Source organism: Euprymna scolopes, chromosome 27 (assembly GCF_053919585.1).
Source record: "Euprymna scolopes isolate OS-2025 chromosome 27, ASM5391958v1, whole genome shotgun sequence".
NCBI lineage: Eukaryota > Metazoa > Mollusca > Cephalopoda > Sepiida > Sepiolidae > Euprymna > Euprymna scolopes.
In genome coordinates, this window is record NC_136508.1 from 78,946,346 (window position 1) to 78,963,039 (window position 16,694).

At 38.9% G+C, this 16,694-nt stretch overlaps 1 protein-coding gene across 2 annotated transcripts in view; it reads right to left on the reverse strand.

Annotated features, from left to right (window-relative positions):
• LOC145248937 (glycine receptor subunit alpha-2-like) overlaps nucleotides 1-16,694 on the reverse strand; it is a 200,986-nt gene that overhangs the window by 42,654 nt on the left and 141,638 nt on the right. For both annotated transcript variants that reach the window (XM_080110730.1, XM_080110731.1), the window contains exons 4-5: nucleotides 9,864-10,090; nucleotides 8,589-8,671 (exon numbers count right to left, since the gene is read on the reverse strand). In XM_080110730.1, coding sequence (XP_079966856.1) covers nucleotides 8,589-8,671; nucleotides 9,864-10,090 — 310 coding nt within the window. The remainder of the gene's footprint in view (nucleotides 1-8,588; nucleotides 8,672-9,863; nucleotides 10,091-16,694) is intronic.

The window sequence follows — 16,694 nt, forward strand, 5'->3', positions numbered from 1 at the left end:
TTTGTAATTAAAAACACAACTGCAGTTAATTTTGATTGTATTCATTTTGAACGTATTTACCTGTATCGTGTCTTGTATAACTTTATTTAACTTTATTTCTTTCTATTTTCTGAAGGCTTCTGTTCAAGGAACAAAGTTTTCAAAATTTTTATTTTCAATTAGAAATGGAGTAACTGGCATAACAAGCTTCCATCGCCAGTGTCTAGTGTCAGCAAAATCATAGGTTTGCTATAATAATTATTTTGCTAAAATATTTTCTCTGATGAAAAGGACCCATTCTTTGAAACTCTGTGGATTAAAGAATTCTAAATATTTCTTCTTGAGGATCCTGTCGAATAATAACTTCTTGTAAATTATAATTTACAGTCTTTGTGTTTTTTTATGACAAGCTCTATATCCTATTTTGGTTATATTGAGCTTGTTTTATCTGGTTGGGATTACTATATAAATATTAATATTTATATTTTCTTTAAGTTTACAGGAGCTTTTGACTTGTAAACTTAGGTTTTACTTCTTGATTTTACTTGGAGTATTTTGAAGGAGTTTTAAGGGACATAATATGAGTACAATCTCTCATTTGAAAATTCAGATATTTCAGATTGACACCGTTGATAATTTTTTTTTTTTACATGGGGGTTATCACTTATCAAGGCCCGAAGGCCACTCAGGGATAAGGGTTATTGCGTGTACAGTAATCAATGAGATAGTATTGTAGTAATCATTAGTATTGGGGGTTTTGATAGTGTCTTACTTAAGGGGACGGTTTGTCAGGAGTTTGTTTATGTTGGACTTGAAGACGTCCAAGTTGTAGTCAGGTGGGAAACAGGCAAGCGGCAGAGAGTTCCACTGGCGTGCAGTCCTAAGAAAGAAGCTTTGCTCATGGAATTTACATTTGGATTTAGGCACAGATGAAGAGTGGGGAAAATTATTGACAGTAGTTTCAGCCAGACGGGTGTTTCTCGTGAAAGATTGGCGAGGGGGGACGAGGGATTGGAGCTCAGACGAGCACCTGCCATGGAAATAACGATAAAACAAAGACAGGCATGCAACGTCTCTTCTGTGGGATAGAGGTTGCAGGGAAGAGAAAAGGGCATCCCCCACTAAACCACAAAGTCTATTTTGTACTCTGTCAAGGCAGGATAGGCCGTTTTTAGCAGCTCCTGCCCAGATGTGGCAGCAGTACTCCTTCCTTGGACGTACTTGGCTTTTATAAAGATAGAGAATTGCATTAGTAGTGAGATATCTTCTGGAGCGGTAGAAGGATCCCACCATTTCCCCAGCATCCCTGCCAACAGATTTGATGTATGTGTTCGATTTCAGATCAAGAGTAAAGGTCAAACCCAAAAGCTTGTCAAAACATGGGGCCTCCCCAAGACGAGAGCCATCCATTTCAATTGATGCCAGATGGGGATCAGAGCGTTGATGATGTAAAGATAGAAGCTTGGTTTTAGATGCATTAAAAGTGACCAGCCACCTCTTCCCCCATTGTACCACACGCTCAAGATCAGAAGAGAGAGAATTAGAGAGAACTTTGTCATTTACGGCCTTTGATGTGTTGCCATAGATGGTCGTGTCATCAGCATAGATGTCAACGAATGATTTAAGTATGTGTTTTGGGAGATCATTGATGTAGATCAGGAAGAGAGTTGGGCCCAGGATGGACCCCGGGGGGACTACAGCATATATATTGTGGGCCTCTGATTTTTGTCCATCAACCACTACTCTTATGAACCTATCAGAGAGAAATGATTTAATGATTGAGAAAACATTCCTAGTAATACCGTAGCTGGAAATCTTGTGAAGTAGGCCCTTATACCATACCTTATCGAAGGCCTTCGATATATCAATTGCCCTGGAAAGGAAACCTTTGTCAAGAGATTCACTAATCCTATGTGATATAACCGTTAGCACATCTGCTGTAAATCTTGCAGAGCGGAAACCATATTGCATGTCACTAAGAAGGTTGTTTCTGTTGAGGTGGTTGACTACTTCTTTATTTAATATGGATTCCAACAACTTACTCATGACACACAGGAGACTTATTGGTCTGTACTGAGAGGGAGATGACTTATCACCTGAATTCTTAAATACAGGGCATACTGATGATGTTTTCCAGGGTGTTGGAAAGCACTTCTCCTTAAGGCAACACTTAAACAGTTTTGACACCAATTAAGCAATTTTTTTATATTACATTTTTGCCCCAAACAAGGCACAGTGCCACTTTTATGTAGGGGGCTACTATCGGGGGCATAAGTTGCGGGAAAGTTGAACTTCTGCATGTCAGTACAATTGGGAAAGCAGGAACCCGGAAAGAAGTTCCAAAATCTAGCAGTTCTGGGGAAGAAAATATTATAGTAGAAGGATTTCTTACATCTAGGGATCTCAACTGTGAAGAGGTGGGATTTTGCTGCTTGTCAGGTTTGTTGTGGGTATTTACATCGAGGGGGTACAAGGGCTTGTAGTTCGCCGACCATCCACCATTAAAGTACTTGTAGAACAAGCAGAGGGATGCAACATTTTGTCGATGGGACAGAGGCTGAAGCTTAGATGACAGTTCAGGATCTATCAGGTTGGTGACTGTCTTTTTAACCCTGTCCAGGAGTGAGAGACTAGTAGCAGATGCGCCAGCCCAAATGTGACAACATTCTTAAGTGTCCTTAAGCTTAAACCTTAAATTTTAGACATTTTCTAGAATATAAATCATGTAATGGATTTTAATCAAATATGTAATAAGAATTCTAGATATAAGATTTATTGGTATTATTCCTTGATTTTAATCTTTTTAACAGAACATAAAATTGGTGCAAAACAAAACTTCTGTTTGTAGAATTTATTTGCAATGAAACATATATGCATATAGATAATACTGAAAAATATTTATTATAATATTATTTAATAACTCCCTTATGGTCATATCATTAAAGAGAATTTGAAACAAGCTGTCAATTTATGCTTAAAATATGAGTTTTATCCATTCTAAATGTCAAACACTGTGTTGTAGTTTCTTATATGTATTCTTGCAAAGACATAAATAATGTTCAATTCTCCTCTGTCTACATAGATCTTAAGTTAGCCGCATGAATAAAATGACCCAGACATGAGTTAAAATGTAACTTGCGTCTTGAGTGTGAATCATGTGACCAGCAAAACAATTTTCTCCACACTGATGATTCCTAAAAAGATGAAACATATGTATGCTGATAATAATTAAAAATATTTATCATGATATTAATAGCCCTCTTAAAGAAATTAAAATAAGTTGCCAATTAATACTTAAAACATGAGTTCCGTTCATTATTAATGTTGAATATTGCAGGTGATCTATGTTCGCTTGAAAAGACATAAATAGATAAATATTATTATTATTATCATTTGCATAATTACAATTCTTACTCTCTCTGAATGTCACTCATTGCAGGGACCATATAGCATAATATTTCAAGAAAAGTTCCCTACTTTAGATGTGGCTTTCAACTCTGTTTCAAACGTACAAAACTGAATTGGCAAATGATTACTTAAGAGGACTTGATTTTTCAAGAGAAAAGCTTAACAAATATTTGTTTACATTAGACTTGAAGACGGCAATGCTATAGTTGATTAAGAAGCATCATCATGGAATTTTGTTCCAAGATGTTCTAGGAAGGACACCTTGTTCATGGAAGTTCCACTCGGTTTTTGGTAGGAGGGGGGGATTTTTCTTTGCTATGCTTAAAGCTAACCAAGTTCGTAAGAGAAAGGAATGATAAGGTTTAAGAAAGCGAGAGTGTGTGCATGTGTGTGTGTGTGTGTGTGTGTGTGTGTGTGTGAGAGAGAGAGAGAGAGAGAGAGAGAGAGAGAGAGAGAGAGAGAGAGAGAGAGAAACTCAGTACATATTACTGAGCCATTGTTACACTTTTACCTTATGGGTTACAAAAAAAAAAAATATTTCCTCGTTTCTTTTTCTCCCTTACTTTTTCTCTCTGCCCTGCTCTAACCAAGTCCTGTTCCACAAATCCCAAAACTTCATCATGAAAAGTCTCCAGAAAAAATACACAATTAAACCCAGAACTCCAACCTTCAACATAGACCCCCCACTACCATGTCTCCTTCTCCAACATCAGAGAATGAGTTCAAACCTTATAGAAGTTGAAACCCAATTACAGGAGACCAAACCAGACCTGTTATTGATAAGCGAAACTGGCATTGGACCAACTATTTCTCTGGATGAATTTGTAATTAGAAGATATTCTAACTTAAAATCAAAATCTAACCCTCAAGATCGTCATAGGCATGGAATATGTGCCTACATTAGAGATGGGTTTCCATGATGTATGGACATCTCCAGAGAAGATCCTAAATTACCCTATATGTGCTTCTGGGTTGCACTTGCATTTATATTTGCCCTCTATAGTCCCCTAAAACAGCGGAGTTACTATCTTTAAGAGGACATCTAAGAAAATTGACCAAATCCTGTCTACTCATCTTTCGGCTAACATTCACATCTGTGGAGACTTCAATGTTCACAATGAGGAATGGTTAGCCCATTCAAACAAGACAGATGATGAGGGGAGTTTCTGTCATGATTTCTCCATTGCTTATGACCTAACTTAGATTATTCATGAACCCACCCATGTGCCCTACATTGAAGGTCAGTATGCAAGTCTCTTAGACATTTTTTCTCACAACTTTCACTGTTCTATGTTCATCCTCCATTCTGTTTTGACTGGGAACTTCTGACTGCTCGCTTGTGTCAGTTAAGATAAAAACGAAATGTAATAAGTCTCAGACGTCTCTCTCCATCGTACAGTATATCGATGTGGCTGACTGAGATAGCTTCCGTACATTTATATTAGATCTACCTCTGTGTTCTATGTTTAAAAAGAATGTCCTCTATAGTATCAGAGCTGATGGAATAGTTAATTGTAGGTATAGACCGCTTCATATCCTTAAAAAAATTTCAGCAAAAACCTAATAGTGAGCTGTGGTTTTCTCCAGAATGTGCTGCTGCCATTACACACAGAAATCAATTTTTTCATTGCTTCCAACATAATAGATGCACTGAAACTAAAGCTGCTTTTAGGATTGCCAGCAACCACTGTAAAAAAATAATAAAGAATGTGAGAGAGTTGTATGCTCAGTTTGTTAAGTCCAAAGCAGTGGCTTGGTTCCCACTAGTTTTAGCAAATAGCAAACAGGGTCTTGAAGAGAAGCGTGTGCTCTATCCCAACCATCATCAATGGACCTGATCAATCTTCAGACAAAGCCAAACTCTTTGCGAAGGACTTTGCAGCTAATTCTACTCTATGCAATCAAGGCCACAAATCCCCCATATTTCCTCCTGTATCTGAAAATATGTTCTGCGACATAGAAATATCTATAATTTAATTGGAATTCATTATTGAAAAGGGAGCAGTTATGCATAAGTCTTCCCTGCCAGTACATAACCTCTCCATCATCAAGACACCTAAAGTGCCTCCATGTTGGCCACACGTGGTAAACTGGGTGCCTTGCAGCCCCAGGCTAAACCTGTAGGAGATCTCAGAGTAGAGTACGTTATGGCCCACCGATGTGTGGACATGCCCTGGCACATTACTAACTCCTACCCCACTGTCTTGTGGGTGCCCTTGGTTGGGCGAAGACTAGAGGAACCAACCCCAAAATCAAACACCACTGCCTTGTGGGCCTTATCACAACAAAGGGCTAAGAGATGGAAACTCTGATTTCAAATTCTACTGCTGCCTTGCAGTTTTCCTAAAAAGGCTATGGAACCTCATCCAGAAAGAAAAGGTGTAGTAGCGGACATGATAGGGTGACTGTCTACCTCACTGAGACTACTTTCGGCCAGAAGCTGCGGCCTCCTGTGCTGCCAGTCGGCACGGGTTCGCTCCTCTGGAAATGCGCATTGGGGGTTGAGAGGGTGTTTATTTGATGCACAACAGGTACTACACCTAAACTGCGCAAGCAAGTTAGAAGCCAAGGGGGAAAGTCCTGTACCGAAGGATAAAGCACTGAGGCCCCGACTAGTCATCGTCAAGGCTGATGGATTGCATGATGATGATGATGATGATGATTTATTAATTTATTTATTGTGGACCATTATCATCACCTGACGAAGACCATTATCATCACCTGACGAAGGCCATTATCATCACCTGACGAAGGCCATTATCATCACCTGACGAAGACCATTATCATCACCTGACGAAGACCATTATCATCACCTGACGAAGACCATTATCATCACCTGACAAAGACCATTATCATCACCTGACGAAGGCCATTACCATCACCTGACGAAGACCATTATCATCACCTGACGAAGACCATTATCATCACCTGACGAAGACCATTATCATCACCTGACGAAGACCATTATCACCACCTGACGAAGGCCTGAGGAATAGTTGGCCAAAACGTTGTGAAACAACAACTAAAAAAGATGAGGATAACAGTCCGCAATAAATAAATTAACAGAAATATCTGTGTGTGATGTTGCAAAGCTAATCAAAAACCTTGATTTCAGTAAAGCAACTGGCTCTGATGGCATTCCAATTATAGTGCTGAAAAAGCTGAAACCAGAATTAGCTCCCATATTTACAAAGCTGTTTAAGCATAGTCTTAAAAAGAATTGCTTCCCAACACTCTCGAAAACCTCATCAGTATGCCTTGTATTAAAGAATTCAGGTGATCAGTCATTTCCCTCTCAGTACAGACCAATCAGTCTCCTGTGTGTCACCAGTAAGTTGCTGGAATCTGTATTAAATATAGTCAACCACCTCAACAAAAATAACCTCCTTAGTGACACGCAATATGGATTCCATTCTCATAGATCTACAGCAGATGTGCTGACAGTTATATCTAATAGGATTAGCGAATCTCTTGATGGAGGCTTCTTATCTAGGGTAATTGCTCTTGCCATATCAAAGGCCTTTGATAGAGTATGGCATAAAGGTCTACTCCACAAGATCTCCAGCTACAGTGTAGCTGGAAATGTTGTTTTAATTATTAAATCATTTCTCTCTGGTAGGTTCATAAGAGTAGTGGTTGATGGGCAGAAATCAGAAGCTCACAGTATTAATGCTAGAGTCTCTCAGGGGTCTATCCTGAGCCCAACCTTTTTCCTGATCTACATGAATGATCTCCCAAATCACATCCTAAGATCATTCGTAGACATTTATGTTGACGACACTACCATCTATGGCAACACTTCAAAGGCCGTAAACGACCAAGTTCTCTCTGATGCTCTCTCCGCTGATCTTGATCACGTGGTACAATGGGGAAAGAGGTGGCTGTTTAATTTTGATGCATCTAAAACCAAGCTTGTATCTTTACATCATCAACACTCTAATCCCTATCTGGCATTAATTGAAATAAATGGTTCTCGTCTTGTGGAGGCTCCATGTTTTGACACACTTCTTGGTCTGACTTTTACTCCTGATCTGAAATGGAACACGGACATTAAATCCATTACCAAGAAAAATGGTGGGATTATTCTACCGTTTCAGTAGATATCTTATTGCTGATGCAATTGTTTACCTGTATAAGAGCCATTCAAGGATGGAATGCTGTTGCCATATCTGAGCAGGAGCAGCTAGAAAGACTTATCTTGCCTTAATAGAGTTCAAAATAGACTTCATAGCCTAGTGAGGGATGCCCTTTTCTCTTCCCTACAGCCTTTTTTCCACAGAAGAGATGTTGCGAACCTGTCTCTGCTTTATCATTAATGTCATGGCAAGTGCTTGTCTAAACTCTAATCTATAGTCTCTCCTCACTAAACTTTCATGAAAAACACTTGTCTAGCTGAAACTACTATCAATAATTTCCCTCACTCTTTATCTGTGCTTAAATCTAAACATAGATTCCATGAACAAAGCTTCTTTCTTAGAATTGCTTGCCTGTGGAACTCTCTCTCTCTCTCTCTCTCTCTCTCTCTCTCTCTCTCTCTCTCTCGTTTCTCTGCTTTCCCACATGACTACAATATGATCGTCTTCAAGTCTTCAAGTTCTTGATGAACCGTCCCTAAAGTAATTCAATTTACCAAATTTCCACTACTAACGATTACTACAATATTGTCCCATTGACTTCTGTACAGTCATTAACCATTATCCTCGAATAGCCTCCAGTGACTCTGACAAGTCCTTTGTAAAAAAAAACCCCAAAAAACAAAACAAAACAAAAAAAAAACGTGTAAAGCTGAAAGGGAAGAAGATTACTTGAAAGGATTTGATTATCCAAGATGACAGTTTAGAAATATTTGTTTACATTAAACGTGAAAATCGCCATACTATAGTCGATTAGGACGCATCCTCATGGTATTTTTTTCCTCAGATGGGATGTTGTGAAAAAAAGAAAATTTGTTCGTGGAAATTCCGTTTGGTTTTTGGGAGAGAGAGAGAGAGAGAGAGAGAGAGAGAGAGAGAGAGAGAGAGAGAGAGAGAGAGAGAGAGGGGGGGAAATGAAGAGCAAGAGAATGAGAGGATAGGAAGGGAGATGGAAAGAATAAGAGAGAGAGAGAGAGGGAGAGAGAGAGAAGCTCAGTACTGTATATCACCAGATGATAACCGAGAGTCTTGAACTTGATTCCTTTTTTTCTTACTTTAAATACTTACAGCTTTTAATGACGATGGAACATATTTGTGTATCCAGCGGGAAATATTGCAGATCCATTGGACAGGCGGCCGTCATTGTCAACCTGCAAGACAACAAATTAATTCAATTCATTCTTTTCAAGATGCAGATAAGTTAGAAACGGTGCCAGTTCTTAAATTTTGACATTTCTGGTTGTTAGTTTTATAGCACTTCTGTACACTCAACAGCAGCAGTGACAGCTGCCATTCCGATTTTTAGCCCGTGCTTAATTTCTAAGCTCAGTGCTGATTGGTGCAAGCATTTAACTTCATTTCCGGCTTGCCCAATCAGAGGCCATTTCTTAGGAAAGAAACCCCACGGAATGAATTCATTCACTGTGTGGTCTACTGACCAGAAAGAGAAAGACTCTAGCCGGTACTCTTTTTTAGAAACTTTTGTAGTGTATTCAGATTGCCTGAGAGATGGTCTCTGATTGGGCAGGCCAGAAAGGAAGTTAAATCCATGCACCAATCAGCACCGAGCATAGAAATTAAGCACAGATAATTGGAATGGCAGTTGCCACTGCTGTTGCTTGTAGCACCGCTGCTACAGTTTGTAGTTTTATTAATATTGCATTGTGAGATTATATATTATTAGGTTTCTAAGAATGAAATGTTCGATTTAACATTGGAAATTTATGTCACAATATTTTAAAGAAAACTTAAAAGTGTTCATCAAAATATGCGTCTAGGCATTTTTGCCATCATATTGTTAGTTTATTTATGCAAGCAACAAATAACGCTAGAGAGCAAGAAACAATAAAATCACTGATAAAAACACAAATTGCATCAAGTGTTTAGCTGTTGCTACTATAAGTCGCTAGCACACATTACATCGTGTTTAGTTTCGGTTGTTATAAGTCGCTAGCACACATTACATCGTGTTTAGTTTCGGTTGTTATAAGTCGCTAGCACACATTACATCGTGTTTAGTTTCGGTTGTTGTCGCTAGCACACATTACATCGTGTTTAGTTTCGGTTGTTATAAGTCCTTAGCACACATTACATCGTGTTTAGTTTCGGTTGTTATAAGTCCTTAGCACACATTACCTTGATTTTAGCACTTGGTACTATTAGTTGTTAGCCCACAGTGTAACGAGTGTCGAGAATGGAAGCTTGAACATCTTTTTTTAAATGGTTGAAAGAATGGAAAGTTAGGAAGACAATAGATGCATTACTTTTTGTTTTTTCTCTTTTAATAAACCAAAAAATGTCACAGTATTTATTTTTATGCCAGAATGTATGCTGTCTACTCACCTTATTCGGTATTTAATGGTGCCATTACGATAAAGATGCATCATTTTGTTGGGCATCGTTATGTGGTGAAAGGAAGCGTGTTTCTCGTTGGCAAAATATAAGTCTGGCACCCATACCTTATCTATGAAATACGTGTTTAATTCCAGAAATTTGTCTTTCAAATATTTTGTGTAGTTTAAGCGTGGGTCAGTCCACATTTGAGTTAAAATAAACGTCATTGTATAATCCTGAATGAGACAAGAAAGAAAAGCATTTAATTTGAAAATGTAAAAAATAAAGCATGATTAAAATCTGCGTAGAAACACATGGAAATGTGTGGAAATATTAGACTCTGAAACATTTGTAAAAAAATTCTATACTATTCAAATAAAACATGCCGATTAATACTATTGTAGTAAGACTAAGAAGCGATTCCTACGTTAAAAAGCAAACGGCTATAATTTCTATACTCTTTTTTTCTCCACTTCAGTAGAATTCGCTTTCCTCCTCACTACCCAAAGCAAGTAAGTTTTCACATGAACGTGTGAACTTGAAAATATTTTGTTAACCAATGAAAATCGTTTCAAGCTCCAGAAAGAAGCATGCCTACATAAAAGTAATAAGCCAGTGCTAACTTAAAAATTCCTATAAGACCTGGTTACCAAAATCAGTTTTCACCATGTTAAGGAGAGGTATGGGCGAACTGTGTCCAAGCAAGCAGGAAGAACACAATGGAAATTCCAGGCGATCAAAAGAACAATGGGTCAATCCTAGGAAAGGTGACCTAGGCTGCATCCAGGCAAGCAAGAAGAGAACAATGGGAATCCCGGGATTAGAACGATCTAGATCCATGACGTCAATCGGTCATGAGTCAGACCAAAACCAGCAAAAGTGCAATAAACAAGCTGGCGAGAAAAAGGTTAATAGGTTGAAGTGATAGCAATAAAAAGAGGAGAGAGAAAGAAAGCAAAAGAGATAGACAGAAGCGAGACAGCGATTGACACAGGATTCTACGCTCTGCCATTACTCTCTGCCGCCATCATTTGTTGAAGTGTATATAGAAATAAACAAAGTCTGTCTCGTATTCTTTTTAAATGAAATAACTGTCCATTTTATATAGCCTCGATGATCACAAGCCAGACATATATATATATATATATATATATATATATATATATATATATATATATATATATATATATATATATATATAACATACGTATAATTTGATTGCCGTGATTATTTTAATTCTACAAGAATAAAAAGAGGGGGAAAAAACACGAACCATACCACAAAAAAACAAAAAACAAAAAAAACAAAACAAAAAAAACAAAAGGGTCCTTTGAAAAACTTATTTACCACGGACATAATATTGAACAAAAAAAAACAAAACAAACAAACAAAACAAAAAAATGAGACAGAAACAAAACGAAACCAAATCAAAGGCTTTCATTTTGAAGAAGAAGAAAAAGAAAAAAAGAACAATATATATATATATATATATATATACTAGCAAAGATACCCGTGCTTCGCACGGAGCTTTGTTGCGCACTCGGGTACCAAAATCTGTGGGCACCTTTCCAGTAAGTTGATGTTGTAAGAGCAACGATTGCATAAGGTGATTAACATTTTAACTACCTCTTGTAGTGACTGAAATTCAATCAGGAACTTCACAAAACGTTTTCATCAAAAAGGAAGGTTACTTGATGTTACATAGTAAATTTTTCATTGAAGTAATTTTCAACTCTTGCTTAAATTTTATCTTGCACATTCAATACTAAAAACTTACCACAATCAGATCATGTCAGTTTTTCCTCATATCCATTTCTCGAACTTTTCACTGAAGAGCCTCAGGGTAAACTACATTTCTGCTGCTTTGATTTGGAGCCAGAATGTAGAGTTTTTCTGAACTTCCTGTCCGGCTGATGGAGACGTAGAACATACCGTGACTGAAGCAGTCTGATGTCAAGTCTACGCCAATGGTGTTAAATGTCTGACCTTGACTTTTGTTTATGCTCATTGCAAAACACACCTTCACAGGAAATTGGAGTCTCCGGAATTTAAATGGAAGTTCTGAGTCCGATGGAACTAAGGGGATCCTTGGCAGTAGAACGGTTTCGCCTTTGTAGGGACCACAGGAAATGGTGGCCTCAAGTACATTGGTGTGCAATCTGGTGATAACACATCTGGTTCCGTTTGTTGTTTTTGGCGGTTCCAAGGATCGAAGAATCATGATTGGCGATCCAATTTTGAGATTTAAAATGTGTGGAGGCATTCCAGATATCTCCAAAGAGTTTAAAAACTCCACAGGGTAGTGAACAGCTTCATATTCATTAGTAGCCGAATCAACTGACTTGTATTGCTTTGTGTCTCCTGGAAATTCATCCATTATTGAATTGTTCAAATGATTCACATTGCTGTTTAATGGCGAAATAATAGCCCTCTCAGCAAGCCAATCCGGTGATTTTCCATTGTTTTGCAGGTCTGGGTACACTTTGTCTTTCAGTTGCTTCTGATTACCGACACATTTACCAAGCGCAGTTGGAATCTTAATTGTGTCAGGTGAAGAAGTGATAGGAAACTGACCATTACCGATTTGGAGAAGCAATTTTGAGAAGTCTGCTGCAGCTGTGTTATCAGAGATATAGGCTCTCATATTAGTAGTCAGTCTCTTCACTATAACGTGCCTCCAGAGATAGGATTGTTTCAAACTTGCATTGACAATGTTAGCCCTTGTGCCATTTTTAACCACTGGGAGGATTTGACGGAAATCACCGCAAAATAAGGTTGGAATGCCACCCATGGGATTCTTGTTTCCTGTGATGTCTTGCAGTGTTCGGTCAATTGCTTCATAAGCACTCTTGTGCATCATTGGGGCTTCATCTACAATGATTGCAGAGGTGTCTCTAATTACATTTGCCAAGGCTGAGTTACCAGTAATTTTGCAAACTGGCTGATCCATTCGATGAGTATCCAAGGGTACTTTAAAAGTGCTGTGAAGAGTGCGGCCACCTTGTAGTAGAGTAGCAGCAATGCCACTGAATGCTGTTGCAAGCACAATCTTTCTCATGGATCTAATCTTTGCAAGGATCAAATTGATTACAAAAGTCTTGCCCGTACCACCTGGAGCATCAAGAAACATCATGTTTTTGTTCATTTCACCTTGTGCTTCCAACATTGCCATGAATGAATTGTAAACTTCTCTTTGAGAATCGGTCAGTTTTTCTTGCATATTTTCTGCTTGTAGGGAAAGTTCTTCAAGATTATAAGTAACTTCACGTTGATACTCTCTCGCGAGTCTTTCATCTCTCCCTTGCGTTGGTGCAGGTAATCCATAGCTTGCCAATGGTTGACCGCACATAAGGAGAACTTTTTCTTCAATTAGACAAAGAGTTTTATTGTAGATGTCCTCATTAAAATCTGCTTCTGGATTGTTAACTTCTTGCCTGTATCTGTGAAGAATGTCTTCAGATATTACATCACGAAAAGCCATCCAGATCTCAAGAGGATTTCTTGGCTCACAGGCTGTTAAAATTATCACAAATAGGCTTCGCAAATTTGAAGGTGATTGAGTGGCACTTGCCTCTCCTACTGCTTGATGCAAGTGATGGTCATTTTCTAGAAGGCCTCGAGCAAGGCACGCTGCTCTGTATGTTTCAAACACCTGACCATTGTATGCTCGCAAATTTTGAAATGAAGTTGGACCAGCAACCTCATTGAGCAACAGGCGTAAGAAATAACACTCCCCTGCTTTTGGACTAATCGTGTAGATTCTCCCAATGCATGGTGCCTTCCATACATCATCATTTTCAGTACCTTCAACTTGTACCCCACGCATTCTTCTCATCCATTTCTTTGTCGATTTGTTCCAAGTGTAAAACTCAGGGACTTCTACGTATTTGAGACCCCTTGCAAAGTCATCCTCATGGCAGAGTTGAAAAAATGCTGTCAAAGTTGTGGCAGGCGGTGGACCTTGGGCTCGTTCCAGAGCAGTATCAGCTGAGAACATGACACGCTGCCCATTTTCAAGATGAACAGAAAGTTGTACAATTGGGGGGAAATGTTCATGGATGGGATGTTCCAATATCCTCCAGGCCGCCTCTGAACTGCCGACATACCTTGCATTCTGGAACTGCTGGATCTCATCCACAATGTGACTTTGTACTTGGCCTTGTTGGTTAGCTGCTCCATCAGTTCTTTGTAGTTCAAACACTGCTTGATCACATCCTTTATTCACGTATTTGAGGACATATTTGATGCTTTGGATCGAGCTGCAAATTTCTACGTTAATGTGAGCGTTAAACTGCTGAAGGAGGACCTTGTTGTACGGAACAATCCACTGGTTTGTTATTTCTTGATTAACATACCGACCATTTCTCTTCATCCTTATTGTACCAGTCTGGCCTCCATCTTCTGGTTTTCTTCGCCTGTACTTGGGGTAAGAGTCTTGGCCTTGCTCGGTACACTGAAGAAATTCTTTTGGGTATTTTTTGGAACATTTGTTGTCAATCATACATGGACAATTTGGATTAAATGGTCCACAAGGTCCATGCACCATATGTGCCATCACTTTAGCATGAAGATCAGGATCTTCCTCTTTGTCAGGGATCTCTGCAGATATGCAGAGATCCATTTTTTCTGGTAGAAGTTTGTCCTCTGGGGACTGCCAGGTGAGGATGTGTGCATGCGGCAGTCCTCTTTTTTGATATTCAATACTGTACAGGAAAGCCCTCAGCCTGCCAAATCCTCCCTTTTTAATAAATTCAAGTAACTTTTTTAGCTTCTGCCTGAAAACCCTGGCAACAATATCTGGACGATCCTGAGGGTCTTGCCCTTGAAGACAATTTTCTGTAATTTCTGCCCACTTTGGATTTGTTGTGAACGTGATGAAGAGGTCGGCTCGGCCCATTCGCCGAACATATGCCATGGCATCACTTTGACGCTCAAACATGTATCGAGGGCCTCCTGTATAAGTTGCCGGAAGTACAACTCGTTGACCAAACTGTTCTGGATTCCCATCCTCCCTAAGAATTGAATCTCTCAAGTTGTTATAATTGTCAGCTCTCAGGGTCTGTTGCTCACACCTCAGGAACTGTAAACGTTCTGTTTCAATCTTGCAGTACACATCCACCAGCCATTGTTGAAATAGCCTTCGGTACCAGAGAAAATAGTTTCCAGGCCGAGTCATTAAATGGTACGAATAAAATTGCTGTTGGGTAACTTTTCGCCCATTGGATGCCTTCATGTAGATGTTGTAAGATGGAGAACCATAGGGGTACATTAACGGGTACATTAAAGTATCTTAGAGGGGATGTAGTTCGGAGATCCATTTTAATGTATCATTTCTAAAACGCAAGACAATATCCCGGTTAGCTGTTGGTTCATTCTCCATTAATATTCCAATCTCATACGTTGTTGTTGGAGCATTGAATCGCCGTGGATGCTCTTCTTGCGGCCTTCGGTCTTCCCTTATGACAACTTTATGTTCTACCAAGCGTTCTTCTTCAATCCTCTCCTTTGTTATTTTCAGCTGACAAATAAATCTGTTGTTCTCATGTAAAAATTCAGTCAGACTTTGGAGAATGTCTCTATTGAGTCTACTGTCACGTCCCCGATTATGTAGTTCCTCTTCCAGACTATCCAAGAAGTAGACTTGAATAAACTTTGCTGTTTCATCTTCAGGTGGTAAAAGACTCCCAATCTGGTGGCAAACCTGGCCTCGAATTCTAAAAGAAGGATTCCACCCATGTACTGCCGCAATTTTGTGACAAAATGATGTCATTGCAAAACAATTGTTATAACAGCGTAGATTTTGCAGAAAATCTTTAGAGATGGGACCATTGCCGGAGAGCAAATCTTGAAGCAACTGAGGCAGTGGTGGAAAGCTATCAAGCACAACTTTGCCAGAAGAACAACAACAACCAGGGGTTTCTCCTTTAAATTTTACAGCTGAGCAATGTTGACATACTTTGTCCATTTTTCCTATATCAGCTGTAGTGAGAGAGTCATTTTTGTTGTAGAGCAATCCTTTTCTATTGCAGTGTTCTATTTCATGGTGTCTCAAAGCAGTCATTCGTTGTCTAGCTGCCTCGTTTTCTGTCAATTGCTGGGGCAAAGTCATACTCTCTCTCCATGCAGCCTCTCGTTGTTGCCCTTGGTATAGGCGAAAGCTTCGTTGGGTTTCCGATTCATTCTGATGTCGTTGAGCCACTCTCAACTGACCTTGTGTACGTCTACTTACCTCATATAATTCATTCGATCGTAATATTGCTTCTCTTTCCAGTGCATATCTTTGCCTTTCTTGAATTTCATCTTGTGATGAATTTAACCGCCTTACAGCATGTCTAGTTCTGTCAGCTTCACGTTGGGTTTCTCTTTCCAAATCTGACAGTCTTGCTCTCCTTTCTCTTTGACGTATCCTGTTAAGTTCTAGACGTCTTTCTCTATCTGAATTGTTTTCATTGGAGCGAATTGCAGCAACTCTTAGTCTATTATCTTCCAATCTTTCCATTCTTTCTTCCTCACTTTCGTTTCTACTTCGTTTGGGTGGCATAATTTCGGTTTTAAACGGAATTGTTTAACGATATTAATGATTGTAAATTAATTAAGCGTAAAGGAAATGTATACTAACTGAATTGGACGAACTATAAATAATATTTCTGAATAGTACAATTATAAACAATTATATTGTACCTATTTACTATGCCTCCCCACGGGACAGAGTTAGACACCAGGGTCGTTTTTTAACGTGGAGAAAAGGTACAAAAATAAAAATTGTCTCAGTCGTGAAGGATTTCTCCTCCACCGAAAGAGAACAAGAAAATGAAGTGCAGCATCTGAAGAACAGATACT